This window comes from Chiloscyllium plagiosum, unplaced genomic scaffold (assembly GCF_037043375.1).
Source record: "Chiloscyllium plagiosum isolate Xiang-an unplaced genomic scaffold, Cpla_swu_hap1 HiC_scaffold_6, whole genome shotgun sequence".
In the NCBI taxonomy this organism is placed as follows: Eukaryota; Metazoa; Chordata; class Chondrichthyes; order Orectolobiformes; family Hemiscylliidae; genus Chiloscyllium; species Chiloscyllium plagiosum.
The window spans coordinates 112,194,028-112,215,692 of NW_028270144.1; the positions used below are offsets into that span (position 1 = coordinate 112,194,028).

At 42.2% G+C, this 21,665-nt stretch overlaps 1 protein-coding gene across 1 annotated transcript in view; it reads left to right on the plus strand.

Annotated features, from left to right (window-relative positions):
- Nucleotides 1–21,665, plus strand: part of gabrg3 (gamma-aminobutyric acid type A receptor subunit gamma3) — a 595,554-nt gene that overhangs the window by 219,260 nt on the left and 354,629 nt on the right. Inside the window, exon 5 of the mRNA XM_043692286.2 lies at nucleotides 9,538–9,620. Within this exon, the coding sequence (XP_043548221.1) occupies nucleotides 9,538–9,620 (83 nt within the window). The remainder of the gene's footprint in view (nucleotides 1–9,537; nucleotides 9,621–21,665) is intronic.

Consider the following 21,665-nt stretch of genomic DNA (forward strand, 5'->3'; position numbering starts at 1 on the left):
GCAGGCCAGTTGGCCCAACAAGTCCACACCTGCTGAGTAACCCACCAAGTTCCACTTTCCTAATACTCTACATTTCCCCTGACTAAGGCACCTAACCTACACACCCCTGAACACTGTGGGCAATTTAACATGGCCAATCCACCTAAACTGCACATCTTTGGATTGTGGGAGGAAACCAGAGCGCCCCGAGGAAACCCACGCAGACACGGGGAGAATGTGCAGACTCCACACAGACAGTTGCCCAAGGCCGGAATCAAACCCAGGTCACTGGTGCTGAGACAGCAGTGCTAACCACTGGGCCACCATTCCGCCATGAATTATCAAAATATTTCAACTGCAATGTCTTCAATGACCTCAGGACATTTACAAAGCATTTTACAGCTGATGAATTATTTTTGAGGGTTTCTTACTCTTTTTGTGTCGGCAACGCTGTAGCTGATTAGTCTTCGTCCCATGAAACAACAAAGTGGTGTTGGTCAAAGCATCTATTGTTGTGCTATTGGTTGAGGGATAAATAGCTGCTTTGCAGTATAGAGTGATGCCAACAACACAGGTTCAATTCCTACACCAGCTGAGGTCACCATGAAGGTCCCACTTTCTCAATCTCATCCTTCACCTGAGATGTGGTGACCCTCAGGTTAAACCTACTCTGTCATGAGAGAGAAACCTTGTGAGACTGTGGTGACTTTACCTTTACCATGGTTCAGAAATAAGTATTGTCTCAACACAAAGGAAAACACTTTTTTCCAAACAGCACAGGAGGATCTTTGACATTTCAGACATAGGCCCAGGTTTTTAAGCCTGGTTTACTGCCCACAATCAGCCCTAGCTAATTTACTTATAGGCAGGCAGATCAAGGCCATGGGTCTATGGGCATGTGGAGAGTAATTTGTTCAGGATCCTTAAAGACCAATTAAGGCCTGTTATTTGAGGCTGACCTTTCCAGGGGGTTTCCAGGGCAGTGCAGAAGAAGGATTGCTGGACCCCAAATGGCAACTCCAGTTTCTCTTCACAGATGCTGCCAGACTTGCTCAGATTTTCCAGCAATTTCTGTTTTGTTTCTGGGACCTTTCCAGCCTGACTGGAGACCCCATGAAGCACTGGCAACCAGGTCAGCTGTGAAGGGAGAGCTTCCCATTGGCTGACCTTAGTTGGCACTCCTAGCAGACTTTGAGTTCTTTTCATGGCAGCCTGGCCTCAGCTTTAATTTAAAACTCAAAATATTAAAGGCTGGAGAAAGGGCTGCCTCCATCTCGAAACCATAAGAGGTAGATTCCCGTACCTTCTGTGTTATTCTTGACTCACTGTGCCTGCTTTCCACTCAATTAGAAAGGTAGCCTGCTCATTCTCCAGGGTTGCAAGACCTCCCTATGGCCCTCCAGCTTTGAACATCCACCTGCCATTCTTCAGTGAACAGTGAGCCTGACCTTTACAGACTTTTTGTCAATTAGGGGGGAAATCAGTGTTGGGTAATTATATCCTAAGCAATGTGGGTGTTTGACCCACATTCAACCACAACATTATGAGGTCAACCCTGAGGACAAAATACTGCTCTGTACCATCTGACAATGCAGCTATCCCTCAGTACTGCAGTGGACCGTCGACCCACATTTTCTGCTCAAATCTGAGTGGGCTTTGAGGCCACAATGTGCAGGTGCAAAGCCTAATACAGCAGAAAACACAGCCTCGACAAGAAGGCCATCAAGGGAGCATCACTTCTACTTATCTTTTATTTAAGTTCTTAACGTTGGAATAATTGTCTGTACAACAACAGGAGATGCTCATAATTTACCCTGAGACTGTGATTAGACTTAGAGAAAGTGGTCAGTGTACTTTAATGCAAAGCAGTTAAATTCTTAATTGGGGAAAAAAAAAGTTAGATTTAAACACCTACATGTTTTGTTGAATTGATTTGGAAGATTGCCATGCCTATTTGCTTAATTGATTATCTGAAATTTGACTGATTAAATTAAGGAAATGAAAACTGATTACAGTAGAAGCCGCGTACCTGGGTGTTTAACAGTATAGTACAGTTTAACTTGACAATGGACTAATGAAAGTGAGAATATGAATTATTTTGTATATTCTAAGTGCTCCTCTTCAAAAGTGCAATCATTTTTTTAGGTTTTGTTAAAATTTCATGTTGTGATGTGGATGTCGTTGAATAAAGTCACCGATTCTTTCCTACTGCTGATTGTCCTTGGGCAGATGGTGAGCCACTGACAGCTGATGTAGGCCATTCGAAAGCACTGTTAGGAGTCAACTGCTTGGCTATAGGCTGGAATCACATGTAGGTCCAACCAGGTGAGGATGCCAGGTATCCTTTCCTAAAGGGCATGCATGAAGCAGCAGGGTTTTCATTATAATCTGGTAACTACATTATTGTTGTTAAATAAGACAGAAATTTTATTTCAGATGTTTTCATCAATGGAATTTACAGTTCCTCCCACTGCCACGGTGCGATTTGAACATATTTTTCAGAGCGTTAGTAAATCCATATGCAGGATAACTTGGACAATGGTGTCTTGGGCAGATAAAAGGCCAAACATTTATGCTGCACGTGTACCAGGCAATGATCATTCCCAAGAAGAGAAAATCTAACCACTTCCCCTTGGCATTCAATGGTTTCACCATCACTAAATCTCCCACTATCAACTTCTCAGAGGGTCACCATTAACCAGAGACAAAATTGGACTCGCCCTATAATACAGAGCAAGTCAGAGGCTGGGAATTCTGCAATAAGTAGTCTACCTCCTGATTCCCCAAAGCCTGTCCACCATCTACAAGTCAGGAGTCTGATGGAATACCCCAACCTGCCTGGATGGGTTTCTTGAGACCACTCACAAAACCTGATGCCATCCAGGACAAGGCAACCCATTTGATTGGTATGATAGCCATCCCTCAAACAGTTATTTCGTTGACCACCAAAACACACTGGAGAAAGGTCATCCCATTTCCAAGATGTGCTGCAGAAATTCACCAAGACTCCTCTGACAGCAGCCTCCAAGTCCTCAACCTCTACCACCTTGTAGGACAAAGCAGCAGATGTATAGAAACATCACAAGTTCTCCTCTACACTGTATACCATTTTGAATTGGTACTACATCACTATTTCTCCATAATGGCTATGCTATGTCAGTATTGTGGAACTCCCTTTCTGCTAACACTCTAGGTGTCACTACATCCCAAGGACTCCAGTGATTCAAGAAGACGGCTAACCATCATCTTCCCCAGGACAATTAGGGATAGGCAAGAAATACCACATCATCCAGTGATGTCCACATCCCCCCTCATTTTCCAAAATTCCAGTGAACACAACCAGAGTCGATCCAGTCTTTCCTCATGTTTCAGTCCTGCCATCCCAGGAATCAGAGTTGAAAAGTGTGGCACTAGAAAAGCACAGCAAGTAATGCAGCATCTGAGGAGCGTTGACGTTTTGGGCATAAGCCCTTCAATCAGGAATATGTCTAACGAACTGGCCCCAACAGCTTTGTGTGGTAGAGAATTCCATAGGTTTGCATTCCTGATGAAGGGCTTATTGCCTGAAATGTTGATTCTCCTGCTACTCGGATGCTGCCTGACCAGCTGTGCTTTTCCAGCGCCACCTGTTTTGACTGATCTCCAGCATCTGCAGTCCTCACTTGCTCTCATCCCAGGAAGCAGTCTGGCGAATCTGTCCTTCCTCAGACTAGGAGACCAAAACTGCACACAATACTTTAGGTGTGGCCTCACCAATGCCATGTATAACTACAGCAAGATATCCCTACTCAAATCCTCTCACTGTGAAGGAGAACATGCCATTAGCTTTCCTCACTGCCTGCTGCATCTGTATGCCAACCTTCAGCAACTGTTCCACGGTGACACCCAGGTCTCATTGCACCTCACCTTTTTCTAAACTACAACCATTCAGATAGAGACCAAAAAAGTGAAGATGCGAGAATCCAAGATAGACAAGCAGGAAGCTGGAAGAATACAGCAAGCCAGGCAGCATCAGGAGGTGGAGAAGTCAATGTTTCAGGTATAACCCTTCTTCAGGACTGGGGATGAGTGTAAGGGGAGCTGCAGGTAAGGGGAGGGGGGACCAGGATGGTGAGGTCATGATAAGTGAAGACAGGTAGAGGGTGCAACCTGTTTGGTCAATGGGAGGAATGAATCCGGTTGGTAGCTGGAAGGAAGGATTGATTAGAGGAATGGAAGGGAGAGGGAGGGTCTGGAAAGGGAGTCAGGGGATGGGAAGGGAGGTTATTTAAAATTGGAGAACTCAATGCTGAGTCCTCCGGACTGTAGGCTGCCCAGGTGGAAGATAAGGTGTTGTTCCTCCAATTCGCCAATCCTTGGTTCACACCACTCTCCCTACCAACCCTCCTCCCCAAACCCCAAAGTACCTTCCCATGCAACCATAAAAGATATAAAATCTGCTGGCACACCACACCCCTCACCTCCATCCAGGGCCCCAACCAGTCCTTCCAGGTGAGAGGAGGTTCACCTGCCTCTCCTCCAACCTAGTTTGCTGTATCTGGTGCTCCCGATTTGGTCTCCTCTACATCGGGGAAACCAAACGTAAACTCAGGAGACGTTTCGCCGAGCATCATAGCCGGGCCCGCAGGAGCTGACTTCACCTCCCAGTCACCGCCCATTTTAATTCTCCTTCCCCCTCCCTTTCCGACATGACCATCCTCGGCCTCCTCCAATGCCACAGCGAATCAGACCGCACATTGGAGGGACAACATCTCATTCTTCTGCCGGGGCAGCCTGCAGCCCAGAGGACTCAACATTGAGCTCTCCAATTTCGAAATAACCTCCCTTCCCATCCCCAGACTCCCCTCCCAGCCCCTCCCCCCTCCCTTCCATTCCTCTGATTGACCCTTCCTTGCAGCCACCAACCGGATTCATTCCTCCCATCGACCAACCAGGTCATACCTTCTACCTATTCTGTTCACCCATCCCTACCTCAACACCCTGCTGTCCCCTTCAACTACACCCCCGCCTTATCTACAGCTCCCTTTATACCCACCCCCAATCTTGTTGAAGCTTTACACCTGAAACATTGACTTCTCCACCTCCTGATGCTGCCTGGCTTGCTGTGTTCTTCCAACCTCCTGCTTGTCTACCATTCAGATAATAATCTGCCTTCCTGTTTTTGCCAACAAATTGGATAACCTCACATTTATCCACAATATAGTGCATTTGCCAAGTATTTGAAACAGATTTCACCTCCATTCTGTTTTTAATAACAAATATTAATCCCAAAATATGGGTTTTAATTTTAAGGCTAAATATTCATTGATTCACTAAAACCTAGCTAAAAGCTTAAAATATTTACTTACTCCACTTATCAACACTTTGAAATTAGCAACACAGGCATTAATTACATCAGCTGGAATTTGCACCACTGTTAGATTACTCTTTTTGATGTCAAACTGTGATCTCTCTCTCTCTCTCGCTCTCGCTCTCCCCACCAAGAATCCAGACAAAGTGTCATTTTTCTTCCTAAGTGGAAAAAAAGCGATCAACATTTTCTAGAGCTTATGATGTCCCCTTTGAGTCTGGTCAAACCTAGAGACAGCAAATTTAATTTGAAAACTATTATTATTTAATTACTTAAATCTCTCTTTTCCTCTTTATTGTCTGGTCATCCTCAACTTTCCTCCCCCAGTCATATTAATTGCAACATTCAGTTGGTGTTTAATTGTAATCCAGTGATAACATTAAATTTGGATTTACTGGTATCCCTATATATAGTGGAGCAGGACAGGTGCACTGGTAATGCTATTACCACTCGGCCACACGTTCCAGTGTGAAAGTCTCTGCCTCACCCAGAGGTGTGTCATAACAAGTCTAAACAGTTTGATGAAAGGGGTTTGTTTTGATTTGTTAATACACCTAAATACAGTGAAAAGTTTTGTTTTACATGCAGTATAGGCAGTTCATAACATACAAAGACACAAAGATCATAAGGGCGATTGAACAGAGCAAAGAATACAAAAAGTTATGGCTGCAAAGAAGGTATCCAGAAAGCAAGAACAACATTAGATGTGAAATTAGAGAGGTCCATTCAGCAGTCTAATAACAGCAGGTAAGAAGCTGTTCTTGAACACGTTGGTCCGTGTATTTAAGCTTCTGTATCTTCTGCTCAATGGAAGAGATTGGAAGAGATTATAAATGAGATGGGAGGGGTCTTTGATGAGGTTGGCTGCCTTTGCAAGGCAACGGGAAATATAATTGGAGTCAATGGATGAAAGGTTGACTTGCATGAGGGTCTGGGCTTTATTCACAACTTCCTGCTGTTTCTTATGGTCCTGGGCAGAGCAGTTGCCAAACCAAGCAGTGATGCATCCAGATAGAATGCTTTCTGTGGTACATCCATAAAAGTTGGAGAGAGTCCTAAGCCTGCTGTGGAAGAGGAGGCATTGTTGTGCCTTCTTGAATGACGCATCTACTTGGGTAGTCCAGGACAAATTGTTGGTGATGGTCACTCCTCGGAACTTGACACTCTTGAACATCTCCACCTCAGCTTCATTGATGTAGATAGGTGTGTGTCCTCCTCCTCCTGCTCCTTTCTGTTTGAGCAGGTTTATACTTGGTTTGGAGGTGCATAACATGGAATAAGTGTCTCTGTAAATAAAAGCTTATGAAAGTATAAAGGTTTGGCTCCAGTCTTGCCTAATGATTAGAGTTTTAACATCCCTCATAGTACAGCCCAGCCATGTGCTGCAGAAGCTTGAAATAAACGGTTTTGACTGAAATACAGTGAGATACATTGTGCTATTTCATGTGCATTACCTAAAAGGATTTGCTGCTTTGGTTCAATCAAAAAGAAACTATTTACAAGGACAGATTGATTGATGCCATCTTTAGATCAGGGAAGGTTGAAGGAAGCTACAATGCAGGCTTTCAAAAGAATGAATTGTTACTTGATATTTTTTCAAGTATGATTGGCCAGCACTTGATGTAATACCGCTTGACATCTCCTGGTCATTCTTTGGCTCGTATAAAACAATTTTTCAATGAAAATATTAAAAAGGGATATACCAGGCATGTAGTTTTCCATATAACTAGGAAAACTGGAGTGTATTAATATTTTAGACTGGTATTTGGCAGTAGTGAACGATTCAGATTCTATTATCTCAAATCAAATTAAACCTACTCTATAGCCTTCTGCAATGAAATGTATAACATTCTCAGGGGATTTGGCAGGATAGAAACTAGACGATGTTTCCTCTCATGGGGTCTTGAGAACCAAGGGTCAAAATTTAAATAGAGGAAGTCTCTCATTCAACACGAAGATGAGGAATTTCTTCTCCCAAGGGGCAATTAGTCTTTGGAATGTTCTTCTATGGAGATCGGAGGAGGCTGTATCATTGGATATGTTCAGAGCTGAGTTAGGTAGATTTTTGATTTGCCATGGGAGTCTAGGCTTAGCCAGAAATTGGAAATAAGACCACAATCAAATAGCAATGATGTTGTTCAAAGCCCATCCTGCTGCTTTGTCTTCTTATTAGATGAGGACAATGCCATCCTCTCCATAAATCTAAATACAAAAACATTCCTTGTGTAAAAGGTGGTTATGGCTGATGAAGTAAAAGGACAGTAGTAACATGGAGATAACGTTATCTGGAGGATCAGGAAGCAGACTGATAGTTTATGGCTGTTTTACACATTGGTGGGTGGTTTGTAATGGCGTTCCTGAAGGGTCAGTACAGGATCCTTTGCTTTCCCTGATGTAAATGATCTAGATCTTGATGTGCAGGAGACAACTCCAAAAGTTGAGATGGCACAAAAATTGAGGATATTGTAACTGGTGGCTGAGGATGTCGTAAATGGTGTTAAATTCCAAAAGGACATAAACAGATTGGTGGAGTGGGCAGATGGGGCAGATGAAGTTCAAAGGGCAGAACTGTGTGGTGATGGAGAGCCAATATTAACAGAAAGGATAATATTCTAAAGGATAGGCAGGAGCAGACAGACCTGGGTATAAGTCATTAAAAGTGGCAAGAAAAGTCGAGAGAGAGCTGTTAATAAAGCGCACAGTTTTCTAGGCTTCATTAATAGGACTATACAGCACAAGAGTACTATACATATAAGACACTAGTTAGACCCCAGCTGGAGGGATGTGTATTGCTGTAGTTGGACAGTTCTGCACTGGAGAGGAAAAGGCTGTGAAGAGATTCGGTAAAAGGTTTCAAAAAATCAGGATTGCCTTGGATTGTATAAAATGGGAGGAACCTTTTCCTACTTGTAAAAAAGGATCAATAACTGGGGAGGGTGGGGGGGGGGTGCAGTTTGAACATGTTTTGCAAGAGAAGTGAACATGAGGTGAGAATAAAAGCCTTTTCACACAATGAACAGTTAGGGGCTGGAATGCACTTCTTGGAATGCACTACAGTGGAGGGAAGCAGGCAACTGAAGCAGTCAGTAGTGTGTCTGTTTCTATTTCAATAATCAAGATGCAAGGCAGGAGATTGACCTAAAGTCAAAACGCTTAGAGAGCTTCCACAGATTCAATGGACCGAATAGCCTTCTGTAATCAAACAATTTAGTGATTCTGTGACACATTTTCAATGTGTTAGTGAACGTCCAATTGGAATAATAAATAGAGGATTTGGTAAATTTGAAACCAAAATGTGGAGTTGCAAGATTAAGAAAGAAGATTGAGGAGATTGGGTCTGTTCTCCAATGAGTTTCCAAGACTAAAGGATTGCCTTGTGGAAGCTGAAAGAATTCTCACATCACAGGGTGCAAGAGTGTGATTATAGATAGGATGTTTCCCCTGACTGATGAGTCTAAAACCAGGGGATAAGATCTCAGGATAAAATGTAGCTTATGTAGAGATAGAAAGAATTACTTCACGTAGACGGTGGCGAATGTTTGGAATTCTCTATCTCAGAGGGTGGTGGAAGCCCAATTGTGGAGTTGGGTTCAAGATAGAAATTGATAGATTTCTGAAAACTAATGACATCAAGGGAAATGGAGAAGGTGTGGGAAAGTAGCATTAATGTAAACAATCAACCATGATGTAATTGAATGTTGGGCTGAGCCTCAATGGGCTGAAAGGCCTGTCCAGGATCCTGACACATCCAAAGGGGAGTTATTTTATAAGATATCATTTGCCAGTATGAAAAAGGCAGTTTTTAAAAAGGGGAAGATCAGTAAATATTGCAAAGGTTTCAAACATTTTTTTTTTAAATCAGTGTTACCATAAGATGGTCTAATTTCATCATTTGCCTGCCATGAAAGACAACATGTGGATTTTTGAATCTATAGATGAACCCAATTAATGAGCGTAGATTAAATGAATCAGTTGACCACTGCTGTGGTCTTCGTTCATTTGTGAGAAGTTACTTCTTATGCTAAAATAAATATGACTAGATTCTGTGTGGCAGTTTAGGAATTTCTTTACTTTCATTTATGGCCAGTTCCTCAATGCCTCAACTGGAAAATTGTGAGCAACACTTCCATTTCTTATTCTTTAGTAAAGCTGTAACAGTGCCAGACTGTAGCATAAAGTGATTATTAATAAACACTTGTTTTCCGCAGGCTGACAATAATCGCAGAGTGTCAACTGCAGCTCCAGAACTTTCCAATGGATGAACATTCTTGTCCACTCATCTTCTCCAGCTGTAAGTACTGCCTCACTCAAATATCTAATAACCCTTCAAGCAATTGATTGTTGGGCAGTATGGTTGCTCACTTTTGAGAAAGCTGGAATAGTGTTAATGCTTCATCACACTGTATCCCAGAGCGATTCCCAATTAACAGCTTAATGTATAATACATGTTGACTGGTATCTCCTTCATTTTCTCTCGTTCTTTAGCCAGCGATACATGTGAAACCTTGACAATGTTGAACTAAAATAATCTCACCCTTTGTAACATGCCACTCATGTAGTAGCATCTTTCTGTTTCACTCTGACAAGGCTGTCAGAGATTGGCTCGTCATGTCAGTTATTTAACTGGGCTTGATACTTAAGGGCCTTAAATGCACTGAATGGTGCTAACCTTTTTGAATGGAGCACCCACCTTCAATATGCAGAATGTGAGTAGGGATACGTGTGTGTGCACGTGAGTGAGTGAGTGAGTGAGTGAGTGAGAGATCTGTGCTCATAAATGCTATTGTGAACAGCAAAAATGTGTTTCGACTCCTGCTGGGGATAGCAAGTGAAAAAAAAAAATTGCTTAAGATGCTGCTACACACAACAGCCAAAAGGAAATTTAACAATCTACCCCTGCACCATTGCAGCACCCTCAGAATGGAAGTCTTTTGAGCAGTAAAGATTACAAATCAGCAGAAAGAAGGTATGGGTGGGGTGAGGTGGGGTTCGGGAGAGGACATTATGAACAAAACTGAAGAATTTAAACAATGTTTGAACAACATTCTGCAAAACAACAGATAAAATGTGGCTTACCATTTTGAAAAATCCTGATATAGCGTCATAGAGCCATACAGCATGGAAACAGACCTTTCGAACCAACAAGTCTGTGCCGAACATAATCTCAAACTAAACAAGTCCCATCTGCCTGCTCCTGGCACATATCCTTCCAAACCTTTCATATTCACGTACTTATCCAAATATCTTGTAAATGTTGTAATTGTACTCACATCCATCGCTTCATCAGGAAACTTATTCTCTGCAGTTCAAGCAATCTAATAGAGATAGCCTTGCTCCTTTTTCACATTACCAAAGCTTATCAAAAGTATTTAATTGGTTGCACAGCACTTTGAGGTGTCCAGGAAAAGTGCTGGGGGGGGGAGGGGGTGAATGCAAATCATTCATTCACTGATAAATTGCAAATAAAGCAAATGAAAGCAAAATGCTGCAGATGCTGGAAATCTGAAACAAACAGAATGCTGGAGAAACTCAGACGGTCTGGCGGCATCTGTGGAAAGAGAAACCGAGTTAACATTTTGAGTCGGGTATGACTCTTCTGCAGAACAGCACATCAAGCAGATTAATTCCGAAGCACTGCAAAAATGAAATGACTCAAGTCGAGAGTTGTTTTGGAACAATATCGTAAATTCATCTCTGAATTATGAATGTCTCCAATATGAGCCACAGCTTAATAAACAGCATTAATAATACATTAAAAGACCAACAAGGAAATGTTAAGGATGTGACTTGAATTGGCAATTGTCCTAAGAAATGCAGCCTATGGATTTCCCAGGGCCTTGAAGCAAGTTGATCTTGTCAGAACAGGAGTTTTCGCAACACCTTATTTAGCTCAAAGTTGGCTGGTTTGGCTGAGGGTATCTTCCCTAAGGGATCTACTGAAGTTCTAACTTCAATAAGTGTGAAATCTAATGCACCATCTGTCATAAGCATTGTTTTATAATTGGGTTGGACAGTGTAACAATTCAGATGGCTGTGTTGTGTTGTAAAAGCTTTCATAATGACTTTAAACATCCTCAGGAGTTCAATGGACATTGTAGCCTGACTTTGGATGGGGACCTATTTTTAAAAATATGCCATCTAAAAGTTCTTAGCGTGTGAATGAACCCTGGACATTTGCAGACCGTTGCTTAACCAATTCATCTGAAAACCCTTTATCTGCTTTTACTGAAGGGTATCATTGGCTAATGTCATGAAGGAATGATTTCAGATAGAGAAAAGAAAACAGTGCTCCTCACTGACTGTCACTAGATGTAATTTTTAGACTCAGGATTTTTTTTAAAATCAAAGTTAAACACAAATGCGTTCCACTCTGTCCCCTGATTCATTAATCCTTGGGGTTACTCGAGTAGGTGAAATATTAAAGGTTACCGCATAGAAGGAAGCCATTTGGCCCATCCTAATTGTGTGGGCTCTCTGTCACAATTAAGTGCACTCCACTCCCCTTTTCCCTGCATCCTGCAATTTTATTTCTGCTCAGATTCTTATCCAATTATGTCAATGAAATGTCACAACTCTGGCATTTTTTCACCATGTTTCATCGTACCATCTGTCCGGTTTTGCAAATGGCAAAAGGTTGCAAACACAGATGGATGGAACTAGTACTTAGAAGGAAAGATAATTGGGAGCTGGTGTTTCTATGAATAAGTGACATCCATTAAGCTTCTCCCTAGTGTTACAATTGGATCGTCCACATGCTTTGGGAACTGATAATGTTGGATAGTTGTTTGAAATAGATTTTCTTGTTGGGGTTTGAAAAATCCCCAATAAAATCTGAGAAAGTTTAGATAATGGTTCATAGATAAGAGTGCCGGCGATGAGTGGCTGAGGGATACATGCCATTCAGAACTGAGATGAGGAAACAGTTATTCACTTAAAAGAATGGCCAAATTTTGGAATTTGCTACCACAGAAGGGGCTGGAGGCCAGGTCTCTGAGGTTAATCAAGAAAGAGATTGATAATTTTCTTACATATTAAGTGTATTGATAGGTATAGGTGAGAAAGCAAGAATTTGGCAGAGATAGAGGTTCAACCATGATCATATTGAATGGTAGAGCAGGTTTGAAGGGCTGAATGGCCTACTCCTCCTCATTCCTATCATTTAACAGCATTCCAGTTTCAATCCTCAGTCTGTCCTGACATGGCTAATTTTGTTTTTGGGAGATTGAAAATCCCCAAACAAATGTTAGCTGTCTTTACAGGTGGCTCAATATTCTATAACATTACTTCTCTTACTGGATTTGTGTTTTTCTTTTAAACTTTTTGCCTGTCTCAGGAGAGCAACATGACTTTGAAGGGGAGGCTGTCTTAAAGCCCTCCAGTCATCAGGACATGGGGTGAACCCTGCCCCAGAATCGCTGATTACTCCATGCTTGATTTTGTCCACTCATGTTTAGAAATGACCATCTCTGACTTCACCAAGGAAATAACAATCAGGTTTCCAGAATCAGAGACCCATGCAGAAAATCAGGTGCTCTCACAAAGAATCATGTTCGACTTTGGTACTCCTGTAATCTACGAACTCAGTAGCTTATTACTTAGACTAGAAGTGGGGACATTCACTGATAGTGTTCAGTATTATTCACAACTCTGCAGATATTGAAACAGTCTATATCTGCATTAAGTAAGACCTTGTTAATATTCAAAGTTGAAACTTTATTGCTGGAACAGCACAGCAGGTCAGGCAGCATCCAGGGAACAGGAGATTCGACGTTTCGGGCACAGGCCCTTCTTCGGCCTGTGCCCGAAATGTCGAATTTCCTGTTCCCTGGATGCTGCCTGACCTGTTGTGCTGTTCCAGCAATAAAGTTTCAACTTTGATCTCCAGCATCTGCAGACCTCACTTTCTCCTTGTTAATATTCACACTTGGGCTGTGAAGTGCCATGTAATATTTGTGGAACTGAAATGCCAGACAATGCCCATCTCCTACAAAGAAAGAATCTAACAAGTCAACACTATTAGCAAACCTGAATCCTCCAGCATCAACACAGTGGGACTTGCCAGTGACTAACAACTGAACTGGACCAGCAATGAAAATTCTCTGGCTACAGGAGAAGGTCAGAAACTGGGAATTGTTCAATAGGTAACTAACTTCCCTATCCATAATCTACGAGGCCACAAAGTCAGGAATAGATTTTGTTTCTTTCCTCTTTATTCTTTCCTTGGATTTATTACTAGCAAGGCCAGCTTTTGTCACCCAACCCTAATTGCCTATGTTAAGTCATATCAGAGGGTAGTTAACAATCAACTACATTGCTGTAGGTCTGGAGTTACATAAAGGCTGCATCAGGTAAAGATTGGAGATTTCCTTCTGTAAAGGACTTTAGTAAAAGGATTTTATGACCATCAAGGCTAGTTTCATGTTCAATATTACTGAGGTTGGCTTTATAATTCCAGATTATAAATGGCATGGTAGCTCAGTGGTTACAGTGCCAGGGACCTGGGTTCGATTCCAGCCTTGGGTGACTGTCTGTGGGGAGTTTGCACATTCTCCCTGTTTGCGTGGGTACCCTGTGGGTGTTCTGGTTTCCTCCCACAATCCAAAGATTACAGGTTAGGTGAATTGGCCATGCTAAAATTGTCCCAGAGTGCTCAGGGATGTGTAGGTTAGGGGTAAATGTAGAGTAATGGGGAATGGGTTTGCATGGGATACTCTTCAGAGGGATGGTGTGGATTTGTAAGACTGAAGGGCCTGTTTTCACACTGTAGGAATACCGTGATCTATTAATTCACTGAATTTCACAATTGGACCTAAGTCATTCACCTGTAACCATTCCAGTGATATTACCATTGTGTCACCAACTTCCCACTTGCCTGCTTGAGTGCAGCTCCAATAATAGTCACTTTCATCAGCACCATTCAAGCCCACAGTCTCTCCCACCTCAGGATGATGGTAATGAATACTCCACTTGCAAGTTCCCCTTCTTGCCCTCAACATCCTGACTGAGGAAAATAGGTGTGTTTCTTCACAGTCGTTCAATGAAACTTCTGGAACTCCCTTTCATAACAGCACCCTGGGTGTATCTACACCAGTGGCTCAAGGAATTGGCTCACTATCACATTCTCAAGGGCAGTTAAGAACAGGAATCAGATGCTGGTCTCACCAGTAATATTCATATTTCGTCAGTGAATACGCAACTGACAAATAGTCACCTTGGTAAGATAATCACTGTTGAATTACCTCAGAGTGAATTGTTAACTTAAAAAAAACTGAAGGCAAAAACGAGGACTGAAGTTTTGCTCCCAAGTCAGGTGATTTCCTGGTTCCAGAAGCCTGACCAGGGAAGGTGTGTACTGGAACTTTGGAAGTCAGGTTTTATGGAATTTTGTGGCAGTTAGCACCAGAGATAGTGCAGAGGCTGTTGGGTGTGGAGATGGTTGGAGGGAAGGTGAATCATGGTACACAAACACTTTGCCAAAGCAACGATTAAAACAAAGCCAAAAGCAGCTATTAATCCATCTTGGCTAGAGACAAAAATTCCCTAGAGTTACTTGAATTAGCCTATGGCTGTGAGACACCCAGTTTCCATGTACTTCCAAGAGAAGGTAGCATTAGAGTGTAGCATTAGAGCTTCTGATTGTTCAATGTTGGAACATCTCATGTTGGAAACAGTTCAAATAGTTGAAACCATGAACATTTATTAAACAATAAGGAAAAGCAAAGAAAAAAAAACAAGCAACAGAAGTTTTATTCACTTCTTGGGGAAACAGGGAGTGTTTGTCTTTAAAGTTTCTATCCTTCTAATTATCCTGCTCCCAGCATGACCACGTTCCAATTCGTTCCCAGTTTGAATGGCTCCTCACCTTTACCCCAATATGCTCTCATGCCCCATCTATGTCAACCCAAGCCCTGATAACCCCAGTCTGTTGTCAACAGATGGCAGGAAATAACAAATATTGATTTTATTTTGTACTTCAGGCAGGCTTTGTTTTCAAAAATTTAAAGAGCAGGGGCTTTAAATGCCTTCACACCTCCCTTTGACAGTTTTGTTGCTTCCATTTCTGTTGATTGCTCTCTTGAGAGTTCCAATGAGCTCTACAGTTTTAGTGAATTTATAAATTTCATACATAAATTCATGTCCGCTCTTATCAACTCGAAGGGACACCTTGCCTTCCCAAAGCTGTCTGAGGAACTTATCTGAATGGGCACTGTACTTCTTCAAATAATTCCAGAAGTTTTAGACCTTCTTCTCTTTCGTATGAAGTGCAGAAAACATGCTCTGGACATCCCAGTTGTGAAAATCATCTCAGTCTAAGGTAGCTGCACTTTAATGTTCCCAGTACCTCTAGGCACAATGGATTTGTCAATTAGGAGACTCCACCATTTCCCCTACCGCTCCCATGAAAATGCTATGTCCAGGGTGGTACTTAATCACAACACCCTCGCCTGTGGCATAGTAATCCTCAGGCTAAACCACCAACAGTTGTCTCTCTCCAATGAGAGCAGCCCTGTGGTCTGGTAGGACAATGGGGTTTTACCTTTATAGAATCACTACAGAAGGGATAGAGGCCATATGACCCATCAAATCTGCACCTACCCTCCAAAGAGAATCCCATCCAGACCCAGGCCCTTACCCTATCCCTGTAGTGCCAAATTTACAACGCCTAACCCACCCAGCCTGCACATCTCTGGACACTACAGGGCAATTTAGCATGGCCATTCCACCTAACCTGCACATCTTTGGACTGTAGGAGGAAACCAGAGCACCCAGAGGGAACCCACGCATACATGGGGAGAATATACAAACTCCACACAGACAGATGCCAGAGGGTCAAAGCAAACCCATGTCCCTGGCGCTGACAGGCAGAAGTGCTAACCACTGAGCCATCATGCCACCCATTCTCAATTCAGACTAAATACTCATTAATTTAGAGGCTTGACCTTTTAAAACATTTTATCAAAGATCTTGACTTGGCATTGATTGAATAGTGTCTGAAACGCACATATTGTTACTGTTAGATGGGGGATTATGCTTGACAGTAGAGAGTTTATCTTCTATCTCACGTTGAAAGTATCTGCTGACACCAGATGCCCCTGTTAACTGTCTATACACCTGCGTGCAGAGCTACACATGCTGCCACAGGACTATATCCAAAAGGACACCACACTCCTTCAAAGAGTTCCAGAAATTTTAGATCCTCTTCTATCTGGTAACAAGCACAAAACGTGCCCTGGACATCCCACTAGTGAAAATCATCTCAGTCTGAGCTAGCTGAACATTTCCAGCTACCTCTCAGAACTGTGGATCTGCAGATTAGAAGGCCCCACCATTTTCTCTATCACTCTCAATGAAAATGCTCAGTCCAGGGTGGGACTGTCTGATTCAGGCCTTCATTTTTATAATGGTGGACGGGCTCTCCATTTCAACTTGTCCCCTCGCATGAGGCAGTGGTGACGTTTGTGTTCAGCCACCAATTGTCTCTATTGAATCAGTGCAGCCGGTGCGTGTGGGGAGATTAGCACTGATTCAGTGGAAAAAGTGGGTTTGCCATGGAATTGTTTGTCTCACTGAAGTCTGTCTTGGCACTGAAAAGGTTGGGAACCACTGTTCTGTCTCAAGGGCAATATGACATTATGATGCTATTGTTCGTTACCATGGATTTGGAAATGTTTGAAGTTTTTTTTTCTGAATTAGCAAAACGTGAATGCATTGAAAACATTCAAGAAAGTAACTTGCAAATAAAGGTTCATTTAGCAGTGTTCTCCCTCCTTGATGCTCGATCCCTCAGTCCCTAAGGGCTGTTCTTTTCTCCTGTTGTAAAAATACACCTTAATACAGCAGCATTGTATTTCTGGAGGAGGGTTGTAACTTCATGTTATATGTATAGCACAACTGGGATAAGTAAAGCATAAAAAAGGAACATTGTGTCTCTTGCCTGCTTTGCTGATGACAAAAAAAAAATCAGTGAGCTACGGAAACTAAGAACTGGGGTGTATAATAAAGCTAGGTTCTATCACTGAGAAAATCTGCACAAACTAATATACAGGGTAAAAGTTCCATTATGTCTTACTCATCCGATTTCGCACTCTGCTTTTTATGAATCTTGCTGTTTTACTAATGTTCCAGTCCGTCACCAACCTCCATTTCCTCTTCAAGGTGTTGTTACCTTCCAAATCCATAACACCATATTTAACTTACTCTAACCAGATCTGCCCTCTTGCCACAGTATTGAAACAGCTCTTAACAAAAATCACAAATGATACCTTATGTGACTGTGACAAAGGTAAACTTTCCCTTGTCATCCTTCTTGACTATCTTCAGCCTAGGGGATGATTGAACACATCATTCTCCATTATTGGCACACCATGGTCATTCAGCTGACTGGCACTGCGCTCACCTGGTATCATTCTTACTTATCGGAGAAACACTACGGCGATCCCTCTTCCTGCTCCAGTGCTGTTAACTCTGGTGTCCCCCAAATACCAATCTTTGGATCTTCTTATTACCTGGCCATCTGACATATTCAGAAGGCACAGCATTAATTTTTACATATATACTGAAGACATCAAATTCTACCTCATCACCATTTCCCTCAAATCCTCCCTGTTCTCTCAGACCCACAACCCTCCAAGATGTTGGCACACATTTAATTTCAGCATTTGACATTTAAGTGGCCATGCCTTCAGTTGAAGAGCCCCAAGCTCTCCCTACACCTCTCTGCCTCTCCATCTCACTTTTCTCCCTTGAGACATTCATTAAATTCGTGAACCAAGAATTTGACCATGTGGCTGAACATCTCCAATGTGGTTTACGGTCATGTAGTTTTTAAAAGTCTCCTCTGAAGCACCTCTTGTTACATTGAAGTTACGGTTGCATGTTTTATATCACAGATCCATGCAGAGATGGCAGTTGTGTTTATCTGTATACATAAGCTCTCCTTTGTCCAACTTGTTCGTTATCTCCTGAAGGAATTCTAACAGATTTGTTAGGTATGACCTCCTCTTGACAAAGCCATGCTGACTTAGCCCTATTTTACCATACACTTCCAAGTACTCTGCAATCTCATCCTTAATAATGGACTCTAAAATCTTACCAACAACTGAGGTCAGGCTAACTGGCCTATAGCTTCCAGTCTTCTGCCACCCTCTCTTCTTAAACAAGGTGTTACATTAACTCCTTTCCATTTCTTTGGCGCCGTCCCTGTAATTCCTGAAAAAGATCACTGCTAATGCTTATACAATCTCCTCAGCTATCTCCTTCAGAACTCTGGTGTGTAGTCCATCTGTTCCGGGTGAGTTATCCATCTTCAGACCTTTCAGCTTCCCCAGCAACCTTTCCCTAGTGATGGCCACAACAGTCACCTCTGCCCCTGACTCTCATGAAGTTTCTGGTATGCTGCTGGAGTCTTCCAATGTGAAAACTGTAGTGAAGTATCTGTTCAGTTCCTCCATCTTTGTTTCCCATTAATATTTTCAAGCCTCATTTTCCAGCAGTCCATTGTCCATTCTCACCGCTCTCTTATCTTTTAGGTACTGAAAAAAACCCTCTTGCAATCTTCTTTCATGCTACTAGCTACTTTACTGTCATCTTTCACCATCTCCCCACTTATTGTTTTTGTTTAAGTTATCCTTTGCAGTTCTTCAGAACAGAGGAGACTAAGTGAAGGTTTAATTGAGGTGTAACAAAGTGCTTAGAGTGAGTAGGCAAGACCTATTTCTCCAAGCAGAGAGGTCTCTAACCCATTGATTTTAGTTAATTGCTCAAAGGTTTAGAGGGTTACACAGAAATGCAGAATAGGAAAAGTAGGCCATTCAATCCTTTGAGCCTGTTCTGCCATTCAGTAGGATCATGGCTGATTATTCAATTCAGTGTCCTGCCCTCCCCCCAATTCTTCCCATTTGCTTTAATCTTTTTAATCCAAAGAACTGTACCTACTTTCTTGAAACCATGAAGCTTCAATTGCTTTCTGTGGCAGAGAGTTCCACAGAAGAAATTTATCCTTAGCTCAGCCCTGAATGGTTGAGGGGCTAGTACATGCATTCAGAGTGTGGTAGCAGTCTGGAACTGTGCCTGAAAATATCGTCAAGGCAAAACTCTACATTGCATTGAAAACAAAATTCACTGATATCCCAGGGGACCAACTACGGACCAAGAACCATAAAGAGGGGTCAACATTTTGAGTCCAATGAAGAATCGGCAGACGCGAGACTTTAACTCTGCTTTATTCCCACAGATGCTGCCAGACCTGCTGAGTCTCTCCAGCAAAACAAAATTGTTCAGATCTCCAGCATCTGTGGTTCTTTGTTTTATTAATATCAGGAAGTGGGATTGGGCTGGATTTGTTGGCAAGCACAAACTCAACAGGCCAAATAGTCTCCTTTTATGCAATGAATCTAGCATTGTTTCACCTATGGGTCAGTTAGTTCTTAAGCAGCCCTAACAATCCAAAACAACTGCAATATATAATACGAACAAAGTATTGGAGAAACTCAGGAGCGTGGTGCTGGAAAAGCACAGCAGATCAGGCAGCATCCGAGGAGCAGGAGAACCAACGCTTTGGGCATAAGCCTTTCATCAGGATGAAGGACTTATGCCAGAAACGTCAATTCTCCTGCTCCTCGGATCCTGCCTGACCTGCTGTGCTTTTCCAGCACCACGCTCTCGACTCTGATCTCCAGCATCTGCACTTTCTCCATTGGAGAAACTCGTCGAGTCTGCGAGCATCTATGGAAAGAAATGGAGAGCAGTTTGATGTGACTGTTTTCAGAATTCTGTTACCTGTTGTATAGAAGTATATGTCATTAATATAACCTCGCAATAACACATCATTCAATTGCTTTCATTTAATTCAAAGACTTCCAATGCACATCTAACCCTTGTGGCTGAAATTTGAACATCGATAGAGTGGTCACATTCAGATAGCTTTCTTCTTACTTTATGCTGCGATCACCGGAGTCACTTGCTAGGCCAACCTTTATCGGCGGAGGTAGGTATTGCAGATGCTGGAGATTAGAGTCAAGATTAGAGTGGTGCTGGAAAAGCACAGCAGGTCAGGCAGCATCCAAGGAGCAGGAAAATCGGAATTCCTGATGAAGGGCTTTTGCCCGAAACGTCGATTCTCCTGCTCCTTGGATGCTGCCAGACCTGCTGTACTTTTCCAGCACCACACTAATCTAGGCCAACTTTTATGGCCTATCCTTAAGTGTCTTTGGAAAAGGAGGGTGAGATGGGGATGCGGTCATGTACTGCATCTCTGAAATTTATATTTCTTGAGAGAATGACAAGTAAAGTCACACAAGCAAGTCATGGTGTCAGAGAAATAGGGCAAAGGGTGTTCTACCAGCAAACAGCCAGGACACTGGCTCAATGATAAGACAGTCTGGTAAAATCCTGAAATAAGACAATGCGGATGCCAGCAACCTGAAACAGAAATTGCTGGAGAATGCTAAGTTCCAACTCAATGGGTGGACTTGAAACATGAACTCGGTTTTCTCTTCACAGAAACTACCAAGCCTGTTGAGTTTCTCCCAGAAATTTCTAATTTCGTCACAGTGAAATCCAGGATGGTTGATCACCCTACACAGATCTGTCAGTTTTCCAAATGTCCTCCCTGTGCCAGAATGACAGGGCAAGCTGGTGAATCTTCATCAAAAGCTACCTTAAAAGGAAACAAACTTTGTGTGGAAAATATCAAGCTTAATAGGCCAAATAGATCTCTTATTCGTACTATATTGTCTCATGCCAGCAGAACAACTTGCTAATCACTGCAGGTTTAGTGAGTGCTAATTACAATCAATCACTGGAAAATAACACATTCTGTTCAGTAACTGCACAATGAATTTCACTCATCTGAAATTAACATTCTTTCCATTTAGCAGACTCGACTCACTCAGTCTCCTTACAGATTACTTGACACTTGCCTCTGATTTGCCTCTTTCTCAGATTGATGAGTTAATGCTGCAAAAGATGTTACCCATGACTGTTATATTTTTACCAATAAACAAAATCCAGCTGAGAGATATTAGTCAAATTAACTGCTTAATAGTCAAATTAAATCTAATTAACTTACACGAGCACAAAGCTTCTGATAGTTAAGGATTTTGGCTAACATCCCTCACCTGGAATCTATTTAATTTTACAAATACAGCAATTGCTGAGAAAGCTACCTTTGTGGTATTGACAGTTCTTGGAATAAAGACAATCCAGTGTCAAATTAGCTGAGAGATGCCAAAAAAAATTGAATTCGACTTTTCTCTTTCTACCCAGAGGAGCACAGCAATGCATTCAGATATTCTCTCAATTCATTAAGCTGTTTTGTTCTTACAGCAGAATGCGT